At 48.9% G+C, this 20,453-nt stretch overlaps 1 protein-coding gene across 1 annotated transcript in view; it reads right to left on the bottom strand.

The window, feature by feature from the left end:
• Positions 1-20,453, bottom strand: part of itpr2 (inositol 1,4,5-trisphosphate receptor, type 2) — an 81,291-nt gene that overhangs the window by 42,522 nt on the left and 18,316 nt on the right. The window contains exons 10-30 of the mRNA XM_056599035.1: positions 19,139-19,183; positions 17,408-17,559; positions 16,016-16,115; positions 14,770-14,930; positions 14,473-14,614; positions 13,915-14,073; positions 10,954-11,126; positions 10,507-10,626; positions 9,075-9,260; positions 7,524-7,775; positions 6,771-6,918; positions 6,531-6,678; positions 6,084-6,271; positions 5,644-5,767; positions 5,439-5,496; positions 4,557-4,722; positions 3,940-4,107; positions 2,732-2,812; positions 2,502-2,627; positions 1,134-1,256; positions 46-246 (exon numbers count right to left, since the gene is read on the bottom strand). Coding sequence (XP_056455010.1) covers positions 46-246; positions 1,134-1,256; positions 2,502-2,627; positions 2,732-2,812; positions 3,940-4,107; positions 4,557-4,722; positions 5,439-5,496; positions 5,644-5,767; positions 6,084-6,271; positions 6,531-6,678; positions 6,771-6,918; positions 7,524-7,775; positions 9,075-9,260; positions 10,507-10,626; positions 10,954-11,126; positions 13,915-14,073; positions 14,473-14,614; positions 14,770-14,930; positions 16,016-16,115; positions 17,408-17,559; positions 19,139-19,183 — 3,021 coding nt within the window. The remainder of the gene's footprint in view (positions 1-45; positions 247-1,133; positions 1,257-2,501; positions 2,628-2,731; positions 2,813-3,939; positions 4,108-4,556; positions 4,723-5,438; positions 5,497-5,643; positions 5,768-6,083; positions 6,272-6,530; positions 6,679-6,770; positions 6,919-7,523; positions 7,776-9,074; positions 9,261-10,506; positions 10,627-10,953; positions 11,127-13,914; positions 14,074-14,472; positions 14,615-14,769; positions 14,931-16,015; positions 16,116-17,407; positions 17,560-19,138; positions 19,184-20,453) is intronic.

Raw genomic sequence — 20,453 nt, 5'->3', positions numbered from 1 at the left:
CTTGACTTCCCAGAGGAATCCCTTCCAATGAACAAGAGCTCTCACCTCCGTCATGACCTTGTCTTGGCACTTCTTGACGTACTTCCCGTCCGCCTTCACGATGGTCTGGAGGAACCGGAGGAACTGGACATGGCGGCCGTGGGTCTCGATGGAGTGGACGAAGTGGTGCACCACGCGGTCGCTGATGTCGTTACACAGCTGGAAGTTGTTCATGAAGATGTGGCGCATGGTCTCCGCCTCCAGCAGCTGACCAGGAGAGAGGGCACACAGAGGGCATGCGGGGCTTAATAGATAATACGACAATGGAAAGAAGAAGAAATGCATCGATAATAGAATGGGAAATAAAATGCAAATAATTTGGTTTATTTAATTGTAATAATAGAAAAAAGAGTTCTGTTATAATGAACAATAATCTTAAAGTAGTTAGTTTTGTTTTGGGTGAATCCACTTAATTCACTAATTTAAAAGGGACTGAAGGCCAGGGGAGGCTCAGGTGAACATGACCTTACCCTCACCCTCAACCAGATGAATGAGGTTTGATGAGGGTGAGGTTAAGGGTCAGGTGACTGGGTGAGGGTCAGGGTCAGGTGACTGGATGAGGGTCAGGGTCAGGTGACTGGGTGAGGGTCAGGGTCAGGTGACTGGGTTAGGGTCAGGGTCAGGTGACTGGGTTAGGGTCAGGGTCAGGTGACTGTGTGAAGGTCAGGTGACTGGGTGAGGGTCAGGGTCAGGTGACTGGGTGAGAGTCAGGGTCAGGTGACTGGGTCAGGGTCAGGTGACTGGGTGAGGGTCAGGGTCAGGTGACTGGGTGAGGGTCAGATGACTGGGTGAGGGTCAGGGTCAGGTGACTGGGTGAGGGTCAGGTGACTGGGTGAGGGTCAGGTGACTGGGTGAGGGTCAGGTGACTGGGTGAGGGTCAGATGACTGGGTGAGGGTCAGGTGACTGGGTCAGGGTCAGGTGACCGGGTGAGGGTCAGGTGACCGGGTGAGGGTCAGGTGACTGGGTGAGGGTCTGGTGAATGGTTGAGGGTCCGGGTCAGGTGACTGGGTGAGGGTCAGGTGACTGGGTCAGGGTCAGGTGACTGGGTCAGGGTCTGGTGTATGGGTGAGGGTCAGCTGACTGAGGTACGTACCCCTGGAGTGAGGAACAGGTTGAGGTGTTTGTGCAGCAGGATTTGGTTCTGGGTGTTCCCTCGACAGAAGTTCTGCAGGAAGGCGTGGGCCAGGGTCATGATCTCATTCATCTTCCCGTCACTCTGGGCAGCGATAGAACCAAACACAACAGTAAGGGGACAAGGACAGAAATAAAACACTTTTCAGGGCATCTAAAGTTTCCACAAATGTAACCTTAAGCCCTTTGTACAAAGAGAATATTCAATCGGTTTTTCTCTCTTCACACAAAGGCCTATCTCCAATAACCAGTTTGTGCACTCCAGTCAAAGTTGAAGGTCCAGTGAGTAAAATTGTGTAGCGTCTGGCGGAGAGGTTACAGATCGCAACCAACTGAATCCCCCCCTCACACCCGCTTTCCAGTGACAAGGGTGGCCTTTACTGGCCTGTATTGTGGAAGAAGTGTCCTGTAATGGCCTGGATTGTGGAAGGTGTCCTGTAATGGCCTGTATTGTGGAAGGTTTCCTGTACTGGCCTGTATTGTGGAAGGTGTTCTGTAATGGCCTGTATTGTGGAAGGTGTCCTGTACTGGCCTGTATTGTGGAAGGTGTTCTGTAATGGCCTGTATTGTGGAAGGTGTCCTGTACTGGCCTGTATTGTGGAAGGTGTTCTGTAATGGCCTGTATTGTGGAAGGTGTCCTGTACTCGCCTGTATTGTGTACGGTGTCCTGTACTGGCCTGTATTGTGTACGGTGTTCTATACTGGCCTGTTTTGTGTAAGGTGTCCTGTACTGGCCTGTATTGTGTACGGTGTCCTGTACTGGCCTGTATTGTGGAAGGTGTCCTGTACTGTCATCCTGTCATCGTCCAAAATGAAGTAATGGTCTACAAAAGCAAACAGTAGCCATGTGCCCAGTAATGAAGTTTGTTGTGATAGCATCCAAGTAAAGGTAATTTTAAATACCATAAGGGTACTGTCGGCGGTGGATACACGAGCCGCATCTACCGCACGCACCGCTCGGTGGAAACGCCAGCAAAGAGCCAAGTTACGCGTGGTGCTGTACATACACAACATCACTCTTTATCATGCTCCTACAAAAAAAACGGTACTAAAAAGTATCACACGTGTGCGGTAACCATGGGGAAACACTCACTCTCCTTCTTAGAACTCTTAGCCCAAAACATTTTTTTTTGATTTAATTAAAAGCGTTCTGGGATGGACCCACTCTAGGGTCACCAAAACACAACCATTCTTTCTTTCATCGGATTATAAACCACTATCACACATGTGGGACGAAGGCCTCTAAATGAACCCATGAAGGACCAGGATCACCCCCTGCCCCAGCTGGGTGCCGTGGTGCTGGAGCGTCTGCTGGTCTACAGGGACTCACCGTCTCGTAGGGGATCTGCAGCAGGTCCAGCACCACGGTGTGGGCACCCATGTTCTTCAGCAGCCTCTGCTGCTGGATCCGGCTCTTCTTCCCGGGGTAACACAGCTTGCTGAGCCGCAGGAGGATCTGAACACACATGCACACACGCAAACACGCAAACGTTTGTCAATCAAACGCATCGATGAACGAATTAATGGAGATTACTAGACGGATGGACCGAAGGATCTCACCTCTTTGACGATGTTATAGTTGTTTGCTTTATTGCCATCAATGTGAGGCTTGATGTCTCCGTCCTGCACTGGGCTAATGATCTGACAAACAGAAACACTGAATGTAGTTCACACAACAACACCATGTGCTTTCACTTATTCCCATAGTATGATAACATTTGCCGTTATCATAATATCAGCATATTTTTCGTTTTCGTGCAAAAATGTCCCTGTGACAAAGGGACCAGACTTGAGACCACTTTAAGTATCCCCGAAAAAGGGACCAGCCTTGAGACCACCTTCAGTATCCCCCCCCCCCCCCCCCCCTTCACTAGGTTTGGGGAGATTTGCTCGCAAACCCTGAAATACGACCTTGTTGAAGAAGGACAGATATCTTTAAGATTAGTCTTTTTCAAAACACTGGATAACGGACAATATTTCACACGAGTTTCAATGTGAGTGACTCAGGGAACCATTGGTGAAATACTGTCTGATGTGCACACTTCAAGAGACCAATCTGAATAATGAGCGCTCTTTTGAGCTAAAGAGATTAGGCTAATCGATTCATTTAAATGAACCCTTGCGAGAGACAGCAAAAGCAAATCTATGCAATATTATTGGGAATGTTCCGTCAGTCTGACATAAACTCAGTACATGAAATGTCTCTTAAACTGACAATAAATTGAAGAATAGCATCGGTGGCAGGGCTTGGTCCAAACTGGTGGGCCTAATAATCCCAGAGATCATACTGTATGAGGGATGAGGAATCCTAGTGGTTTGATACCCTGTTTTAAACATAGTAAATTCATTTTTGTCTCTCAGCATCCTTCAAATTGCATCCTAATATCTACTGAGCCTGGAGCTCTGGTCTATGGACCTCCAGGCTCCAGGCTATGGAACTCCCGGCTCCAGGCTATGGACCTCCAGGCTCTGGTCTATGGACCTCCAGGCTCTGGTCTATGGACCTCCAGGCTTCAGGCTATGGAACTCTCGGCTCCAGGCTATGGAGCTCAAGCCTCTTGTCTATGGAGCTCCAGGCTCTGGTCTATGGAGCTCCAGGCTCTGGTCTATGGACCTCCAGGCTCTGGTCTATGGACCTCCAGGCTCTGGTCTGTGGACCTCCAGGCTCTGGTCTATGGACCTCCAGGCTTCTCCCTTGCATGTTTGTAGCCAATCCAACTATACACGTCTACCTGGAGACCAAGTGAGTGTTTCCATGGTGATGTCACCTCGTTGATCAGCTCCATGGCCTGGCGGCTGGCCTGGTCGTCTCCGCTGTAGCCCCCACTCTTCTCCACCCACAGCTCCGACTTCTCCACCGTCAGCCTCAGCTGGTCCAGGTCGGTCTTGATCTGCTTGTAATTCTCCACGTCCTGTTCAGACACCAGCAGCTGGACCTGAGAACATGCAGGCACACACACACACACACACACACACACACACACACACACACACACACACACACACACACACACACACACACACACACACACACACACACACACACACACACACACACACACACACACACACACGGGTTTAACTCGTGCCTGGCAAAAGTCAAATTTTAATAACCGACTCATACTGTTCTACACAACAAATAAATAATGAACAGTGATAGCAGCTTGCACCCATGTTGCTAACCGAGTGAAATAATAAAATAATATCAAACTTAAAGATTTTAAATCAATACTAAAGCTACCATTAGATCCACAAGCCGATAATGTCAGACCAGTTTGAAGGCCTCAGACCAGTTTGAAGCCTCAGACCAGTTTGAAGGCCCTCAGTACTGTTTGAAGGCCTCAGACCGTGGCCCACTGAGTGTTTGAGCTGAGCAGCCTCAGACCTGTTTGAAGGCCTGCAGCACCTCCGCCCTCTGGCTGAAGTGTTTGAAGATGAGCTGTAGCGAGCCGGACACCAGCGGGGGGTAGTCCTGCATGATGAGGTGGATCAGGACCCGCAGGAAGGTGCGGCCCCCTTCGTCATCCAGCTCCACCGTGCTGCGCTCAGAGCTTCTCTCACACACACACACACACACACACACACACACACACACACACACACACACACACACACACACACACACACACACACACACACACACACACACACACACACACACACACACACACACACTTTGAAGAACAGTATCAAAACTCATTCTCCAAAAAGCAATATTGATAGTTCATTGATTGGTACTTTCTCCGTTATATCTAGTATAGCTATTAAATGGATATTTATATATTTGTTATTATTTGATATCACAGATTAGTTCATGTGAGCGTATGTTCATTAGATCATGCCTATGTCTGAATGCCTATGTACGTTGTGTTCAGGTGGTTGTAGGATGCTAGGGACAGGAGGCATGCGTTCCCCAGGACAGGATCTAGGGTATGGTGACACCGTCACACTCATCATTACCCATACTTAAACCGCTGGTATCACCCCGTTAAAAGGACCGATCACAGTTAGTTTTTATTCCAAAATAAATTATTTGGCAAGCCAATTTCCTAGAGTTAGTAAAATATAACAAAAATATACACCTATATATTGTTTTACTATCAAGTTTTAAAAAACAAGAACGTTTTGAATTTAGGGTTCCCCTACTCTTCCTCCACCATTCCTCCTCCCACCTCCTCTATGTAGCTCTACCCCTCTCCTCTTCCTCCACCCCTCCTCTTCCTCCAGCCCTCCTCTTCCTCCCCTTCTCCACCCCCCCTCTACGTACCTCCCAGCGAACATGGCCTCCGCTTTAGAGGCGATCTCGTCGATGTCGGGCTCAGACGCTGGGAGGAGAACAGAGATATGTTGTTCACAGTCCAGTAAACCTCACAGTAACCACTAAAGTCTCCTGTATTGAACAGGGAACCGAATCATAAATCATTCTGGCTTGACAGGAGGAGAACAGAGAGAAACAACATGGCAGGCAGTACCGGAGATGATGGGAATGTCATTCATGGAGAGGGAGCTCTCAGACACGCTCTCCTTGTCAAACTCCTTCTTATAGACGGACAGCAGGTAGCTGATCCTGTAGTCCAGCCGCACACTCAGGATGAACTGCAACGCGAAAAGAGATGAACAAACCCTATTGAACCGGCGTTGACCAGCGTGATAGGGGTTAACCAGGAATCCCAGCAGTGTCTGCAGTATGTGCTACAATGCAGAATCACTGAAGAACAAACCTGCAATTCAAATACTAACCAATTAACATTTGAATCATGGCACTCAAAAGATAATAAGACGAAAATAATGAGGAGGTAGTTAATAATGTAAAAGGACGTACAGTATCTCCTCCTCCTCCTGGTGGTGGGGGGGTAAACAACATCACAACAACAACAACAACACAACAACCACGAGCGCAGGGAGCCCTGACCTGCAGGATCTCGATGATCCTCAGCTTGGTGTCCATCACCATCACGTCCTCGTTGTCAGGGCAGAGGTGGCCCTTCCCCAGCCGCAGAGAGGGGGGGCTGTCGGGCAGGCTGTTGGGGAGACCCCGACTCATCACCATCTGGGTCATCATCTCCCCCACGCCGTGGATGGTGCGCAGGACGTTGTTGCCTGAAGAAACAACATGAAGAGACGTTTCTGGGACTGGGGAAACCCTCCATTCATCTGCGTCTCCAGAGGGGACCGCTGCTATGAAGGATGATGACCCATCAATCAGATGTTTACGTTTCTGAGGCTTCAATTACTGAAGCATTAAGCAAAAATAAAAGTTTTGTATTTGTACTTGATAAACCACATAAAGTCTTTTAGAGCCTTCTAACAGGCTGACATGCTGAGGAAGAGGAGCTCTAAGAGAGGCTGAAGGACCGACCGGCCTCGGGGCTCTTGTTGAGCTTGTTGACGTAGGCCAGGGGGTACTGGACGATGTCCAGGATGGCCAGCAGGGTGCGCGTGAGCCGCAGCAGCTCACTGAAGCTGTAGAAACCAAAGTAGACCAGGTTCCGTGCCAGGTTCACCACCTGGGAGACGGGGAGTGAAACACTGGAGGTTGCAGTCCAAATACATTAAAACCAAAGAGTCCACAGAAGACTGGAGGAGGCTGCAGGCTGACCTCCAAGGTGAGCTCGTTCTTCTCGTTGTCCCCGAACGGGAAGGGCTGGCTGACCACGTCCCGCAGGTACTCCTCCACGAACTCCATGGTGGGGGAGAACTTCCTCTTCATCTCCTCCCGGGGGGAGTCGGTGGCGTCATACTCATACCTGACACACACACACACAGGGTGTTCCCATATGAGTGTAACGAGCCCACAGATCCATCACAATGTTTCAGCCTGCGGTCGCACCGCTGGACCGGAACCCCTGAGAAGCTGGAACCGCCCGAATCACAGAAGCATGGAAACCCCAGCTGGGGTTTACTGCTGGGGAGCTGCCAGGGATAGGTGGGGGGTTACAAGTGGTCTAGGAGCTGTTAGGGACAGGTGGGGGGTTACAAGTGGTCTAGGAGCTGTTAGGGACAGGTGGGGGACTACAAGTGGTCTAGGAGCTGTTAGGGACAGGTGGGAGGCTACAAGTGGTCTAGGAGCTGTTAGGCACAGGTGGGGGGCTACAAGTGGTCTAGGAGATGTTAGGGACAGGTGGGGGGTTACAAGTGGTCTAGGAGCTGTTAGGGACAGGTGGGGGGTTACAAGTGTTCTAGGAGCTGTTAGGGACAGGTGGGGGGCTACAAGTGGTCTAGGAGCTGTTAGGGACAGGTGGGGGGTTACAAGTGGTCTAGGAGCTGACAGGTGGGGGGTTACAAGTGGTCTAGGAGCTGTTAGGGACAGGTGGGGGGTTACAAGCGGTCTAGGTGGTCTGCTCCAACTCACTCGTGGATGGTGATCTTGGAGGGGATCTCGGTCCAGAGGCGGGCGTAGCGGACGGGCACCACGGCCTCCTGTGGGTCCCGGTCCACGTGCATGTGCAGCATGAGGCGGCAGAAGGAGGCGCGCAGGTTGTAGGGCAGGCAGTCGTCGAACATGCAGCGCAGGATGAGCTCCACGGGCAGCTGGCTGGACACCTGGTTGATGGCCAGGTACTGGCGGTCCAGACACATCTTGGCAAACAGGTTCAGCTGGTACCTGTGGAGGGTTAAGTAAGAGTCAGGTCAGATGGTACCTGTGGAGGGTTAAGTAGGAGTCAGGTCAGATGGTACCCGTGGAGGGTTAAGTAGGAGTCAGGTCAGATTGTACCCGTGGAGGGTAAAGTAGGAGTCAGGTCAGATGGTACCTGTGGAGGGTTAAGTAGGAGTCAGGTCAGATGGTACCCGTGGAGGGTTAAGTAGGAGTCAGGTCAGATTGTACCCGTGGAGGGTAAAGTAGGAGTCAGGTCAGATGGTACCTGTGGAGGGTTAAGTAGGAGTCAGGTCAGATGATTTCCCTGAATCACACACTCAATCAACTCTTCAAATGTCCTCACAGACCCACATTGTAGGACATGCCCAACCTAATCCACCCAAAGGACAAGTCCCCTCAACCCACCGGGGAGGAAAGCACCGGAGAGAGAAACATTGGGCCCAATCTCCTGACCACTAGTTAACAATTGGAATAAGATTTGGATTAACTGAGGACATGCCAGCAGTATCCACCATCGTCAGAGAAACAAAGCCTCAACATTATTCTCCTGGTTGGAGTTCAGAACCATGACAGGGTACCGTCGCGTGGAGCGGTCAGGGCCAGCAGAGGCAGAGGGAGCCAGTGTTACACTGAGGTGAGGCGGGAAGAGGTCATGTGGGGTGAAGGCAGGTTGTGGTCAGCGTGAAAGGAGGGAGGGAGTAGAGACGGTTCGAAGGGAGAGTGTGTTGTCTGGTGATGCTGCAGAACAGGTTCTTATCTGCAGTGGAATGCTGACAATACTGACTGATCACCTCTCAGCATGGGGAAGGGGGGGTGCAGTGATCCTTTACAAAAAGCCACGCACACACACACACATACACCAAAATGTTGACCAACGCGGCTAAACCTGCCCTGTTTCTAAGTCTATTCAGTTACACACAAGGCTAGTCTTTTGTCTTCATCCTCATTGTCGTCCTCATGCTAGTCCTGTGAAACAAACATACTTGTATGTTTGTTCAGATCTCTTAACATTAGTAGACTATTTGTGGTAAAGGTATACTATTAATATAAATATGTATCTTTGTATATATACAAGTCATACACACACACACACACACACACACACACACACACACACACACACACACACACACACACACACACACACACACACACACACACACACACACACACACACACACACACACTTTACTTAAAAAAACAAACATGTAAAAATATGTTTCTATCTATCGGTCTATCTATGCAGATAGTTTGACTGAGTAATGCTCCCTGATTCTTCATGAGCAGGCCGTATCCCAGGCTCACCGGTAGTAGGTGATGATGTCGGTGTCCATCTTGTTGTGGCCCTTGGAGTCCTGGGCCAGGTGGCGGATGGACTTGCCGTGAGGCTCCTTGTGGCCGTCGATCCAGTAGAGCCACACCTCCTCCTCCTCCAGCTCCTCCACGGGTAGCAGGGACGACTCCAGACTGTTCTCCGTGTTGGGTATCAGTCTGCAGCACCAGGGGAGGAGAGGAGGGGAGGAGAGGGAGGAGAGGAGGAGAGGAGAGGGGAGGAGGGGAGGAGAGGGAGAGAGAGAGGAGAGAGGGAGAGGGAGGAGAGGTGAGGGGGAGGAGAGGGAGGAGGTAGGAGAGGAGGAGGAGAGGAGGGGAGGATGAGAGGAGAGGAGGAGAGGAGAGATAGGAGAGGAGGAGAGGAGAGATAGGAGAGGAGGGGAGGAGAGGAGGGGAGGGGAGGAGAGGAGAGGAGAGGAGAGGAGAGGAGGAGAGGAGAGGGAGAGAGAGAGGAGAGAGGGAGAGTGAGGAGAGGAGAGGAGAGGAGAGAGGGAGAGGGAGGAGAGAGGGAGGGGGAGAGGGAGAGGAGGGGAGGAGAGGAGAGGGAGGAGAGAGGGAGGAGGGGAGGAGAGGAGAGGGAGGAGAGAGGGAGGAGAGGAGGGGAGGTGAGGGAGAGAGGGAGGAGAGAGGGAGAGGAGAGGAGGAGGGGAGGAGAGGAGAGAGGGAGGAGAGTGGTAGAGGAGAGGGAGAGGAGAAGGGAGAGAGGGAGGAGAGGAGAGGAGAGAAGGAGAGGGAGAGGGGGGAGGAGAGAGGGAGAGGAGAAGGGAGCGGAGGGGAGGAGAGGGAGGAGAGGAGGGGAGGAGAGGAGAGGGAGAGAGGGAGGAGAGAGGGGAGGGAGAGGGAGGAGAGGAAGAGGGAGGAGAGAGGGAGAGGAGGGGAGGAGAGGAGGGGAGGAGAGGGAGGAGAGGGAGAGGAGAAGGGAGAGGGAGGAGAGGAGAGGAGGGGAGGAGAGGAGAAGAGAGGGAGGAGAGCAGAGGGAGGAGAGGAGAGGGAGGAGAGGAGAGGGAGGAGAAGAGAGGGAGGAGAGAGGGGGAGGGAGAGGGAGGAGAGGAGAAGGAGACCAAGAGGAAGAACAAGAAGAAGAAAAACAGGAAGAAAACACAGAGCACGATGAAGATGAAGACAAAGAGGAAGAGGGAGAACAACGGGAGGAGGAGGAAGGAGAAGGAAATTAACAAAGGAAGAAGAGGGTGAAGAGGGGGGAGGAGGAGTGCGAAAGAAGGGTGAAATTTTAAGAGATGTCCACCTGAAACTTTTTTTGTGCATTAAATAATGGAGAACTCAACATTGCTCATTCTCAGCATAACATCTCTGGACAGACTGCAAAGAATTGCAACTGCTTGTAAGGAATTGATAGCAGCCGTCTTTGCAAAATCCCAGTGGAGAAGCGCGAGTTCGGACTGACTTGGTCTGGATGAGGATGTCTGCGTTGTTGGGGTTCAGCATGAATTTACAGATGAGCTCCTGGGTGACGGGGATGGCGGTGTTATTGGACACGCACAGGTCAGAGAGGTAGTCCAGGAACCTGGGGAAACAGGCAAAATCATGGACACGTTCTCCATCCTGTGGATCTGACCACATAAACCAGAAGGATCTCTGATGAAACAAATAAAAGACACTGTTTGGGATGTTTTAAACAAGAGCTCAGAAAGAGGCGTCTGGTCTGAAGCTTGTCCATGCGCATTGGACGTATTGACATTTCACGTATTTAATACTATGTACTGGCCTCTTGTCTTTCCGACAGACTTGTATCGTTGCCATGGTTCCCCTCCGTTTGAATGTTAGAGGAAAGGCTAACCCCAGCATGACTTAAAGAGGGTTCTCCTTTGAGAGGGAGGTACAGCTCTCAGACCTGGGCTCTCGATTGCGCCTCAGGAGGTTCACGAAGGTCTCGATCTCCTTGGCGGTGATATGCTTCTCCAGGAGCTTGCGGTTGTTGTGCAGCAGGGCAGTGATGGTGTCCTCGGCCAGGATCTCGTAGCCTATCTGGGACTGCATGATGGAGAACTTCTTGGCAATGTATTCCTGAGGGGGGAGTTGACAGCTTGGTGAGCACTTCGGAATGAACCATCATGGCCTCAGATGTTTGAGCAGGTTCACAGAGGAAACACACTATCCATTGAGATGCTGGGAGTAGGGCGATACTGTGCTGAACAGGGGTGTTGGGGGCCCCTGGTCAGGCTCCAGCGGCCCCTGAAGACACAGCACTGACCATCTGCCCTGAGCAGCTCCATGACGGATGGACGACGTTTCTTGGTGAACCTCTCAGTAGTCACCAAGCAGTAATAAGGATCAAACTAACTGTCCGTCCACACCAGAAGCAAATTGAGCGACCAAATCGCCGGAAGTCATTCACTTTCTATGGGCAAGAGCGACCAAAGCGACCAAAGCGACCAAAGTTGAGCGACCAGAGCGTCAAAAAGAAGTTGAAAACTTTTTAACTTCATGCAAATGACTATTATTCGCTTCAGCGGCCAAACACTGACAGCCAATCGGAATGTAGACGCTCTTCGCTTGCGTGGATCCCAGGGAACATCGGCAGGCACTTTGGTTCCTACCTACCTTTATTCACTCACTGAACAAAATGTCGGCTGAAGTATTAATCGCGGCTGTAACTGGGCACCCGGTGTTGTACGAACCCACCCTTTTTCAGTTCAGAGATCGAAACGCCATAGTGGTTTGGATATCAAGTGATGATAAGCGGGAGTATTTATAGGCTACATCTAGAACGTTCGTATTTAAGCGGGAATCATTATAATTTGCTCTACATGCCACCAATCTAACCAACCAATCGCGTGTAGCATGCTTTAAACAAAACCAAAAAAGTTTTTGAAATCGTCACATAAACAAACTAATCCACAAGACGAGGCTCACACCTCAGGCTCCGTGAATAGTGGGGAACAGAGGGACAAAAGACAAGAGATATATCCCTTGTAATTTCTCCCTCCATTCCCCACCACTCACGGAGCCCGAGGTGAATATTTTTTAATTAAATAGTCTAGATAGATAGATAGTCAAGTCTTTATTAATACCAAACGACACAAATCGTCAGGAATCCATTTAGGTGGTTCGTCCCACACAGGACAGTAGCCTACAAGACCACACAGAACAAGTCTGACTGGACATACACACAATACATCACATTAAAACTAGACACGCGTTGATAGATAGATAGACAGAAAGGCCTAGATAGATATATGTTCCATTATTTGCCTTGCGGAGCCAACCATTCCTGTGCACGTATGCAAATTAGCCATGTGCGCTAATGTCTATTTGTTTTGAATGCGACGAATGAGTGCAGATCATGATTTGCAGATCCAGATCAGTGAAACATATTTTAACTACTACAGCACGCAGGGTTTTTTGTTCTCGGTTGTAATTAGCCTACATTTTAGGATTTTTTGTATATTGGGGGGAATCACTGTCCTACTTGTTGTCGAAGCACTTTATCGAACATGCAAAACCGTCTCGGCAATATGGCCAAGGTGTATGGGAGAGTTCACTATTTGATATGGCTGTCTGTATGGCCTACTAAACGCATACGGCTCCTTTAAATGCGTCTGCATAATTGAATTGTACGTCATCATGAGCGACTTGAGCGACCAAAGCGAACAGAAAAATTCGCAGCGAAACTTTGTGAGCGACCAAAGCGTCTTTGACGCTATGGTCGCTCCTGGTGTGGACGTACAGTAAGGATCACCCCTCAAACCAAGCTGCTCTTTTACTAAATGCAGGTGCCACAAGACACACTTGATTGAAAGCCTGAAATGGTTATGACTGGCTGAGATGTACTCTAATTGATTATCAGGGCTGATTGGTCCAACAGGGCTGAGGCCTGGACTTCAGCAGGGTCGGGTGTATCTGGGCTCGTCAGCAGCAGGCTGAAGACACAATATGGGCCGTTTCTACACTAGCAACTCTGCTCTACAGCGCTGCATCTCATCGACTTACAACAAGCTTGTTTAGACGAGCGAAGTAAATACAGACAGAAGCAATCGATTTAGGATGTATAGCAAGGAGGAGCGAGGGAGGAGATAGGAAGATCTAATTGGTCTCATGGCTGCAGTCACAACGCAGTCTGTCAACAGTGCTGCAGCTGATGAAAGCCAGAGACAGAAGCGGTATTAAAGATCTGGGATTTATCCACACGTTGACAGCTTGTTTGTTCTGAGGTTGGACTGTTTGTTTGTTCTGAGGTTGGACTGTTTGTTTGTTCTGAGGTTGGACTGTTTGTTTGTTCTGAGGTTGGACTGTTTGTTTGTTCTAAGGTTGGACTGTTTGTTCTGAGGTTGGACTGTTTGTTTGTTCTGAGGTTGGACTGTTTGTTCTGAGGTTGGACTGTTTGTTTGTTCTAAGGTTGGACTGTTTGTTTGTTCTAAGGTTGGACTGTTTATACGTTCTAAGGTTGGACTGTTTGTTTGTTCCAAGGTTGGACTGTTTGTTTGTTCTAAGGTTGGACTGTTTGCTCTGAGGTTGGACTGCTTGGCGGTTGGTGTGTTCCTGTGCTGGCTGCTCTATCTCCTTTAGGATCTCATGGTCCAGTTGCCTTTTACCTGGTCCTGTTCAGCCTAACGTTGAGCTATGGAGGAGCAAAACAGCGGGAAATAGTTAACAATGTATCCTAGCAACGCACAATGCTAGGCGCCGTGCCTGAGCATTCACATGAACGTGCATCACTCAGCCGTAGTCAGGAACAGGCTTTGACCGGTTTGATTGGTGAAATTGGGACTTGAAGTCCCTTTGAAAGACTGGTCTTAACAAAGACTCAGCTGTTAGGCCCAGGCTTAGTGAGGCCCAGCTTGGGGGGTCTTGCCTGGTTCTTGCGGTAGTCCTGCTGCGAGTGGCGCAGCACCCGGTAGCAGAGTCTCAGCATGTACTTGAAGTGAGCGTAGCGCTGGTCCCCCAAGTCCTCCAGCTTCAGCATGGGCCCGTCGCCCAGGTCTGTGAACGGGGCCTTCAGGATGCCGAAGATCTGGAGCACGGGAAAGGACACACACACACACACACACACACACACACACACACACACACACACACACACACACACACACACACACACACACACACACACACACACACACACACACACACACACTTTATACTTTATTAAGCATTCCCCATTGGAGGTAATCTAATTGGAGTTAAATGCTAAGCAGTCTGTAATCCTTTCAGCACAATCCGTCTGGCCAGTGCATCGCCAACAACACTGATCAGCTTCATCTCTGATAACCCTGCTCTCATTACATCTGTTACACTCATTAATAAGGCAGTCATGACTACTGGCACACCCAATATATTAGTTGCAGGATAATAATGCGTGCGTGCATGTGCGTGCACTTGTGGGTGTGTATGTGTGTGTATAGCGACAGACCTGAGCGAGTATGTTTTGCTCCCTCATGAGTTTCTGCCGCTCCCGGTTGGGTCTGGAGATGGCCACCGACAGAACGTCTTGGCCGTTGTTCACCGCTTCACAGACAAAGAACACTAGGTCCTCCAAGAGCTTCGTCACAAACCTGGAATCCACAGGGAGAAGAAGGGCATGAACAAGGCCCCAGATGAGAGGCTTGAACTGATGGGGGATTTGATACTTGGTGGTTGTGTTGCCGGGGGTTGTGTTGCCGGGGGTTGTGTTGCCGCTGGTTGTGTTGCCGGTGGTGTGCCAGCGTACCTGCGTTCGTTCTGAGCGATGTTTCCATACTGTAGCTTGCGGACAGTGGACTCCAGCACATGGTTGGCATCGTTGGCAAAGTCCAGGTCTCGGACCTCGGACAGCGGCACGGACACGATGGCAAACGCCTCCTTGTCCTCTTTGGTGGAGCAGGTGCCGATCTACGGCATCAGGATAGAGTCAAAGCACAAACCATCGACAAGATGAGATGAGATAGGGTAAGATGAGATATACTGGTATTAATCCTGGGAGGGAAATTCAGGTGTCATAGCAGCAACACCAGTGAGATGAGTACAGAACCAAACCAAGATAATATGCATACAAATATAGATAATATAAATATAGAAAAATCTATGCGGACCCTAGATATCTGAATTGGAAATCTGACGAGTGTATGATTGAACATATGTATGCATCAATAAAAAATCAACCAAAATATGTAGATATTATATCAATCAAAAGCTTTAGTCTGTACATGTACATGCATGAATGAGTGAATATGTGTTCATGATGAATGCAGCAGTAGTTAAGGGTCCAATGTAAGTAAAAGACATGAAACAATACATATCAATGTTTATGCATTATAATAAGGATTTATAATCCTAACTGTGTGCAAGTCTTTGCAAGTGTGTGTATGTGAGTGAGTGAGTGTGTACATATGATTTTACTAGAGCTGTCAGTTAAACGCGTTATTAACGGCGTTAACGCAAACCAATTTTAACGGCGTTAAATTTTTTATCGCGCGATTAACGCAATTATTATATTTAAAAAAAGTATTATTTTTTTGGCTCAAAACAAAGATGCAGTAGCCTGACTGCTCTGTTCAAATGACATTTGTTCAAAGCAGTCGTTTAATTGCACTATAGGCTCTTTTTTTGTATCGTCCTGTTTTGATCAGTATATGCCAATGTTGTTATCAATAAAAAATCATTTGCACAAGGCAAGCCGATGCACTTCACCATGTTGATAAGAGAATTAAAATGAGAAGAATTATGGGACAAAAAAATCAAGGGATATTTAGCATAGAAAAATAATTTGTGAATAATTGCGATTAATCGTGAGTTAACTTATGACATTAATGCGATTAATCACGATTTAATATTTTAATCGCTTGACAGCTCTAGTTTTTACCCATAGCAAGACTGCCATGACGAACTTGCGTTTGCGTCTCCTAATGTTGACGTTCAAAACAAACACATCAGGTTGTGTTGTGTTTGTGTTGTGTTTGTGTTGGCGTGCGGCTGACCTTGAGCATGACCGGCCGCTCCTCCTCAGTGTCGATGGGGAAGTTGGTGCTGGTCACCCAGGTGTTGGTGCACAGGTGCCTCAGCCTCACATAGGAGTTCCTGCTCATCACAACAGACCCACACCCAACGTCACACAACACACACACAGTTTGGAATATTGCAAAAAATATCTACATTAAATATACCCATCCGCCCAGCTAGTGAGAGAGTGAGTGAGTGAGTGACAGAGTGAGTGAGTGAGTGATTGAGTGAGTGTGTCTGTGAATGAGTGAGTGTGTCTGTGAATGAGTGAGTGAGTGAGCGTGTCTGTGAATGAGTGAGTGAGTGTGTCTGTGAATGAGTGAATGAGTGTGTCTGTGAATGAGTGAGTGTGTCTGTGAATGAGTGAGTGAGTGAGTGATTGATTGGGTGAGTGAGCGTGTCTGTGAATGAGTGAGTTTGTCTGTGAATGAGTGAGTGAGTGAGTGAGCGTGTCTGTGAATGAGTGAGTGCAGGGCCGCTACTGGCCGTTTCAGTGCCCTACGCGAGCGGGGGGGGTGGAGACTCTTTTTATATATTAGGTAAAAACATCTAATCTGCCGAAATTGAGTGATAGGTTATACAATTAAGAAAAAACAACTGTGGGCCTCGTCATAACTAATTTATATATATTTTTTAATTCAATAATGTAATATATATTTATTTTTTTACAAACCTTAATTTTTGGTATTTGGTACCATACACACTCTGCGTACTCTGCGTATAGAGAGCGGCGGGCCTGAGTGAGTGTGTCTGTGAATGAGTGAGTGAGTGAGTGTGTCTGTGAATGAGTGAGTGTGTGAGTGTGTCTGTGAGTGAGTGAGTGAGTGAGTGAGTGAGTGAGTGAGTGAGTGAGTGAGTGAGTGAGTGAGTGAGTGAGTGAGTGAGTGAGTGAGTGAGTGAATGAGTGTGTCTGTGAGTAAGTGAGTGAGTGAGTGAGTTTGTCTGTGAATGAGTGAGTGTGTCTGTGAATGAGTGAGTGAGTGAGTGAGTGAGTGTGTCTGTGAGTGAGTGAGTGTGTCTGTGAGTGAGTGAGTGAGTGAGTTTGTCTGTGAGTGAGTGAGTGAGTGAGTGAGTGAGTGAGTGAGTGAGTGAGTGAGTGAGTGAGTGAGTGAGTGAGTGAGTGAGTGAGTGAGTGAGTGAGTGAGTGAGTGAGTGAGTGAGTGAGTGAGTGAGTTTGTCTGTGAATGAGTGAGTGTGTCTGTGAATGAGTGAGTGAGTGAGTGAGTTTGTCTGTGAATGAGTGAGTGTGTCTGTGAATGAGTGAGTGAGTGAGTGAGTTTGTCTGTGAATGAGTGAGTGAGTGAGTGAGTGAGTGAGTGAGTGAGTGAGTGAGTGAGTGAGTGAGTGTGTCAGTGTGTGTGTGTGCTGACCTGGGCACCAGACAGTCAGCCCTCTGCAGTGTGGTGGCGTCCAGCTCAAACAGCGAGGCGATGTCGTTGCCGTGCGGCACGGAGACGAGCACGAAGTTGATCTTGTCGGCCGCCTGGCGCTTCCTCTTGGAGAACAGCGTCTCCGTCTCGCTCTGGTGCAGAAGCAGGAGCCAGGGTGGAGGGGAAGATCACAGTCATTTGGCATTGTGCAACGCCAGATATTATTCCATTATACATGCAGACCTGCTACTTCAAATATTTGAGCTTCATTTTTATTCCACATTAATAAGACTATTAATAATGGTATTATGCTTTTTACACGCACACGCACACGCACACACACCCTGATGTTCATTCCTTCATGAAGAGAGAGGTATCCAGGAGTCTATACAGGGTATTGTGGCCACACAGCCCAGAGCCCTTCCTCCTCTGCCTGCTGTGCCAGACACCGTGCTGCGCTCCGCGCTGCAGAAGGTGAGGTGGCGTGGGCTGCTGTATGCGTTGTGGAGGATAACAGATACTAATGGTGGGGCTTAATTTCTCCCCAACCTCTGTGCATTCACCGAGGTCCCTGACACACGGCAATCAACTCTCCTCCCCATGCTCTCCTCCCACAGCCCCTCTTCACTCTCCTGTTCTCCCATTCTCTTCTCCTCGCCCATCCTCCCCTCCCCATTCCTCTCTCCCATCCTCCCCACTCCTCTCTCTCCCCTCCCCTCCTCCTCCCCCTGACTCAGCCCCAGGCTCAGTAGCGGCAGGCTGAAAGGAGGAGAAATCAGACAGCACGTCTCCCCCTCAGAGGGCACCCAGCCACCAGACGTTATGTAAGGCCCCCTTGTGTGTCTGAGTTGCTGCATGTGCATGCAAAAGCATGTGGTGGGTCTGAGAGGAGCTTTAGTGTGTGTGTGTGTGTGTGTGTGTGTGTGTGTGTGTGTGTGTGTGTGTGTGTGTGTGTGTGTGTGTGTGTGTGTGTGTGTGTGTGTGTGTGTGTGTGTGTGTGTGTGTGTGTGTGTCATACAGTGGCAGAATACAAATGAGGAAGGTAGCTAGGAGCCGAGAGAAAAGTCTGGATATGGATTCAGGGTTCAGCCAGTTTGGCAGACGGTTTGTGCTTTAGTGTGTTCCTCTCTTCATGTTCCTGTGTGCGTGCGTGTGTGTGAACCTTGGTGCGTTCGTGTGTGTGCCTCTGTGCGTGTGTTGGTGTTCCTGTGTATTCCTCTTTGTGTTTGTGTACGTGCGTATGTTCCTGTGTGTGTGCGCGTGTGCGTGTGTGTGCGTGTGCGTGCGTGTGTGTTGCAAGGATTGCATAACCACAGAACAAGGAGGCCTGAAAGACTGTAGAAACAAACTACCGCTGCTTCTGCTCCCCAGCTGTTTCTATCTCCTTGTGGGAAGAGACCGTCAGAGCCCAGTCAGACGGACTGCAACCAGATTCTGTCAAACTACCAACTCGGAGCAGTCCTGCTTTGAACAGCCTTTATTTTTTAACATCAAATAGACCCGTTGGAGAGCACTGCAAACCTTCCAGAACATTGGTGACCCTTAAGAATCCAGTATGTGATGTTTGAAACGTTCTTGTGGTGACTCTAATCTTGTACTGTACATTGATTGGTGCTGAGTGTGGTCATGGTGCTGCCACCTGGCCATCTTGGCCAGGTCATTTTCGTAAAAGAGATTTTAATCTCAATGAATTTCTACCTGGTTAAATAAAGGGTTGATTGATTGACTCACCTCTCCCTTGGTCTCCACGGGTTCATCTTTGAAATCTGGGTTCCCCTGTATCGACAACACAGCAAAGGACTCATTAAAGGGTGCAGGGCTTTGCAGTTCGTGATTTAGATCAAAAGGTGTGCTATTAATTGCCCAAAAACGATATGTTTTGCCAAAAGTTGTAGGCTTGTAGCTTGCAATTTCTACTTGGTGTTTTCTCCTTGACAGCTGCTGTCGAAGTCGAAACACTTAATTAACTAAACAATGTGTTTATCACTGAACTTCCGGCCGTGCTGATTTGGAAGGTAGGTCAGTAGGTAAAGCAGGTTATTTTCTTATAGCTATAGTCCTTGCAGGGCAAAGTTGTGAGCACCTATAAGCCGATGGTTTAATTCCACTGACATTTCATGCCAAATCGACTCAATACGGTAGTCGTGGTGATGAGGCAGAAGGGGCCTTTATTGCTGACAGCCCAATGGGGCTGTCAGCGATGGGGGACGGAGATAGTCATTCCTAAGCGTTAATGCTAGACTGTCTTCAGCAGCCTGACATCCCTGCAGCCTGTTTAACATCTGAACCCATGGAAGCCCAACTCCTGAATGGAGACTCTAGAAAATGAATGGTGCTTCATAAAGATGTGAATACTGCCACCTACTGCAACCACACTTACTTTATTATAGTTCAGCTGACATTAAATTAATGTTGAATTTTTTATGGAGGGCAAGTTTAACCAAAATACTTTTAATGTGGTTATATGTCCTACATGATTGTCAACAAAGTAATCAATGCTATTTAAATGTGATTACTAAAATCTGACCGTAATTTAGAGACAACAAACACTATGTTTGTGCCAGTCTCCCCAAAACACAATGTGACGTTCCACTGTGCTCAGAACGCAGGCGTAGTTTCCCGACCAAGAGACAGCCGAGGCGCGGTGTGAGTTGACGTTTGGAGCTCTGTCTGGGTGGTGTGTGTGTGGAGTTCTGTTTGGGTGGTGTGTGTGGAGAAATTAAGCTTCTTCGATGCGTAAAACGCTAATAAGTGTCTATGGACGTGTGGATGTGGATGTTTGTTGAGTGTGGATGTGTGTGGAGTGTGAATGTGTGGATGGATGGGTGTGTGTGGATGTGTGTGTGGATGTGTGTGGATGTGTGCGTGGATGTGTGTGTGTGGATGTGTGTGTGTGTGGATGTGTGTGTGTGGATGTGTGGGTGGATGTGTGTTGGTGGATGTATGTCTGTGTGTGTGGCTAAGTGTGTGGCTGTGTGTGTGGATGTGTGGGTGGATGTCTGTGTGGATGTGTGGGTGGATGTGTGGGTGGATGTGTGTGGGTGGA

This window comes from Gadus chalcogrammus, chromosome 9, assembly GCF_026213295.1.
Source record: "Gadus chalcogrammus isolate NIFS_2021 chromosome 9, NIFS_Gcha_1.0, whole genome shotgun sequence".
Taxonomy (NCBI): Eukaryota; Metazoa; Chordata; class Actinopteri; order Gadiformes; family Gadidae; genus Gadus; species Gadus chalcogrammus.
This window is presented reverse-complemented; position numbering and strand designations above follow the sequence as displayed.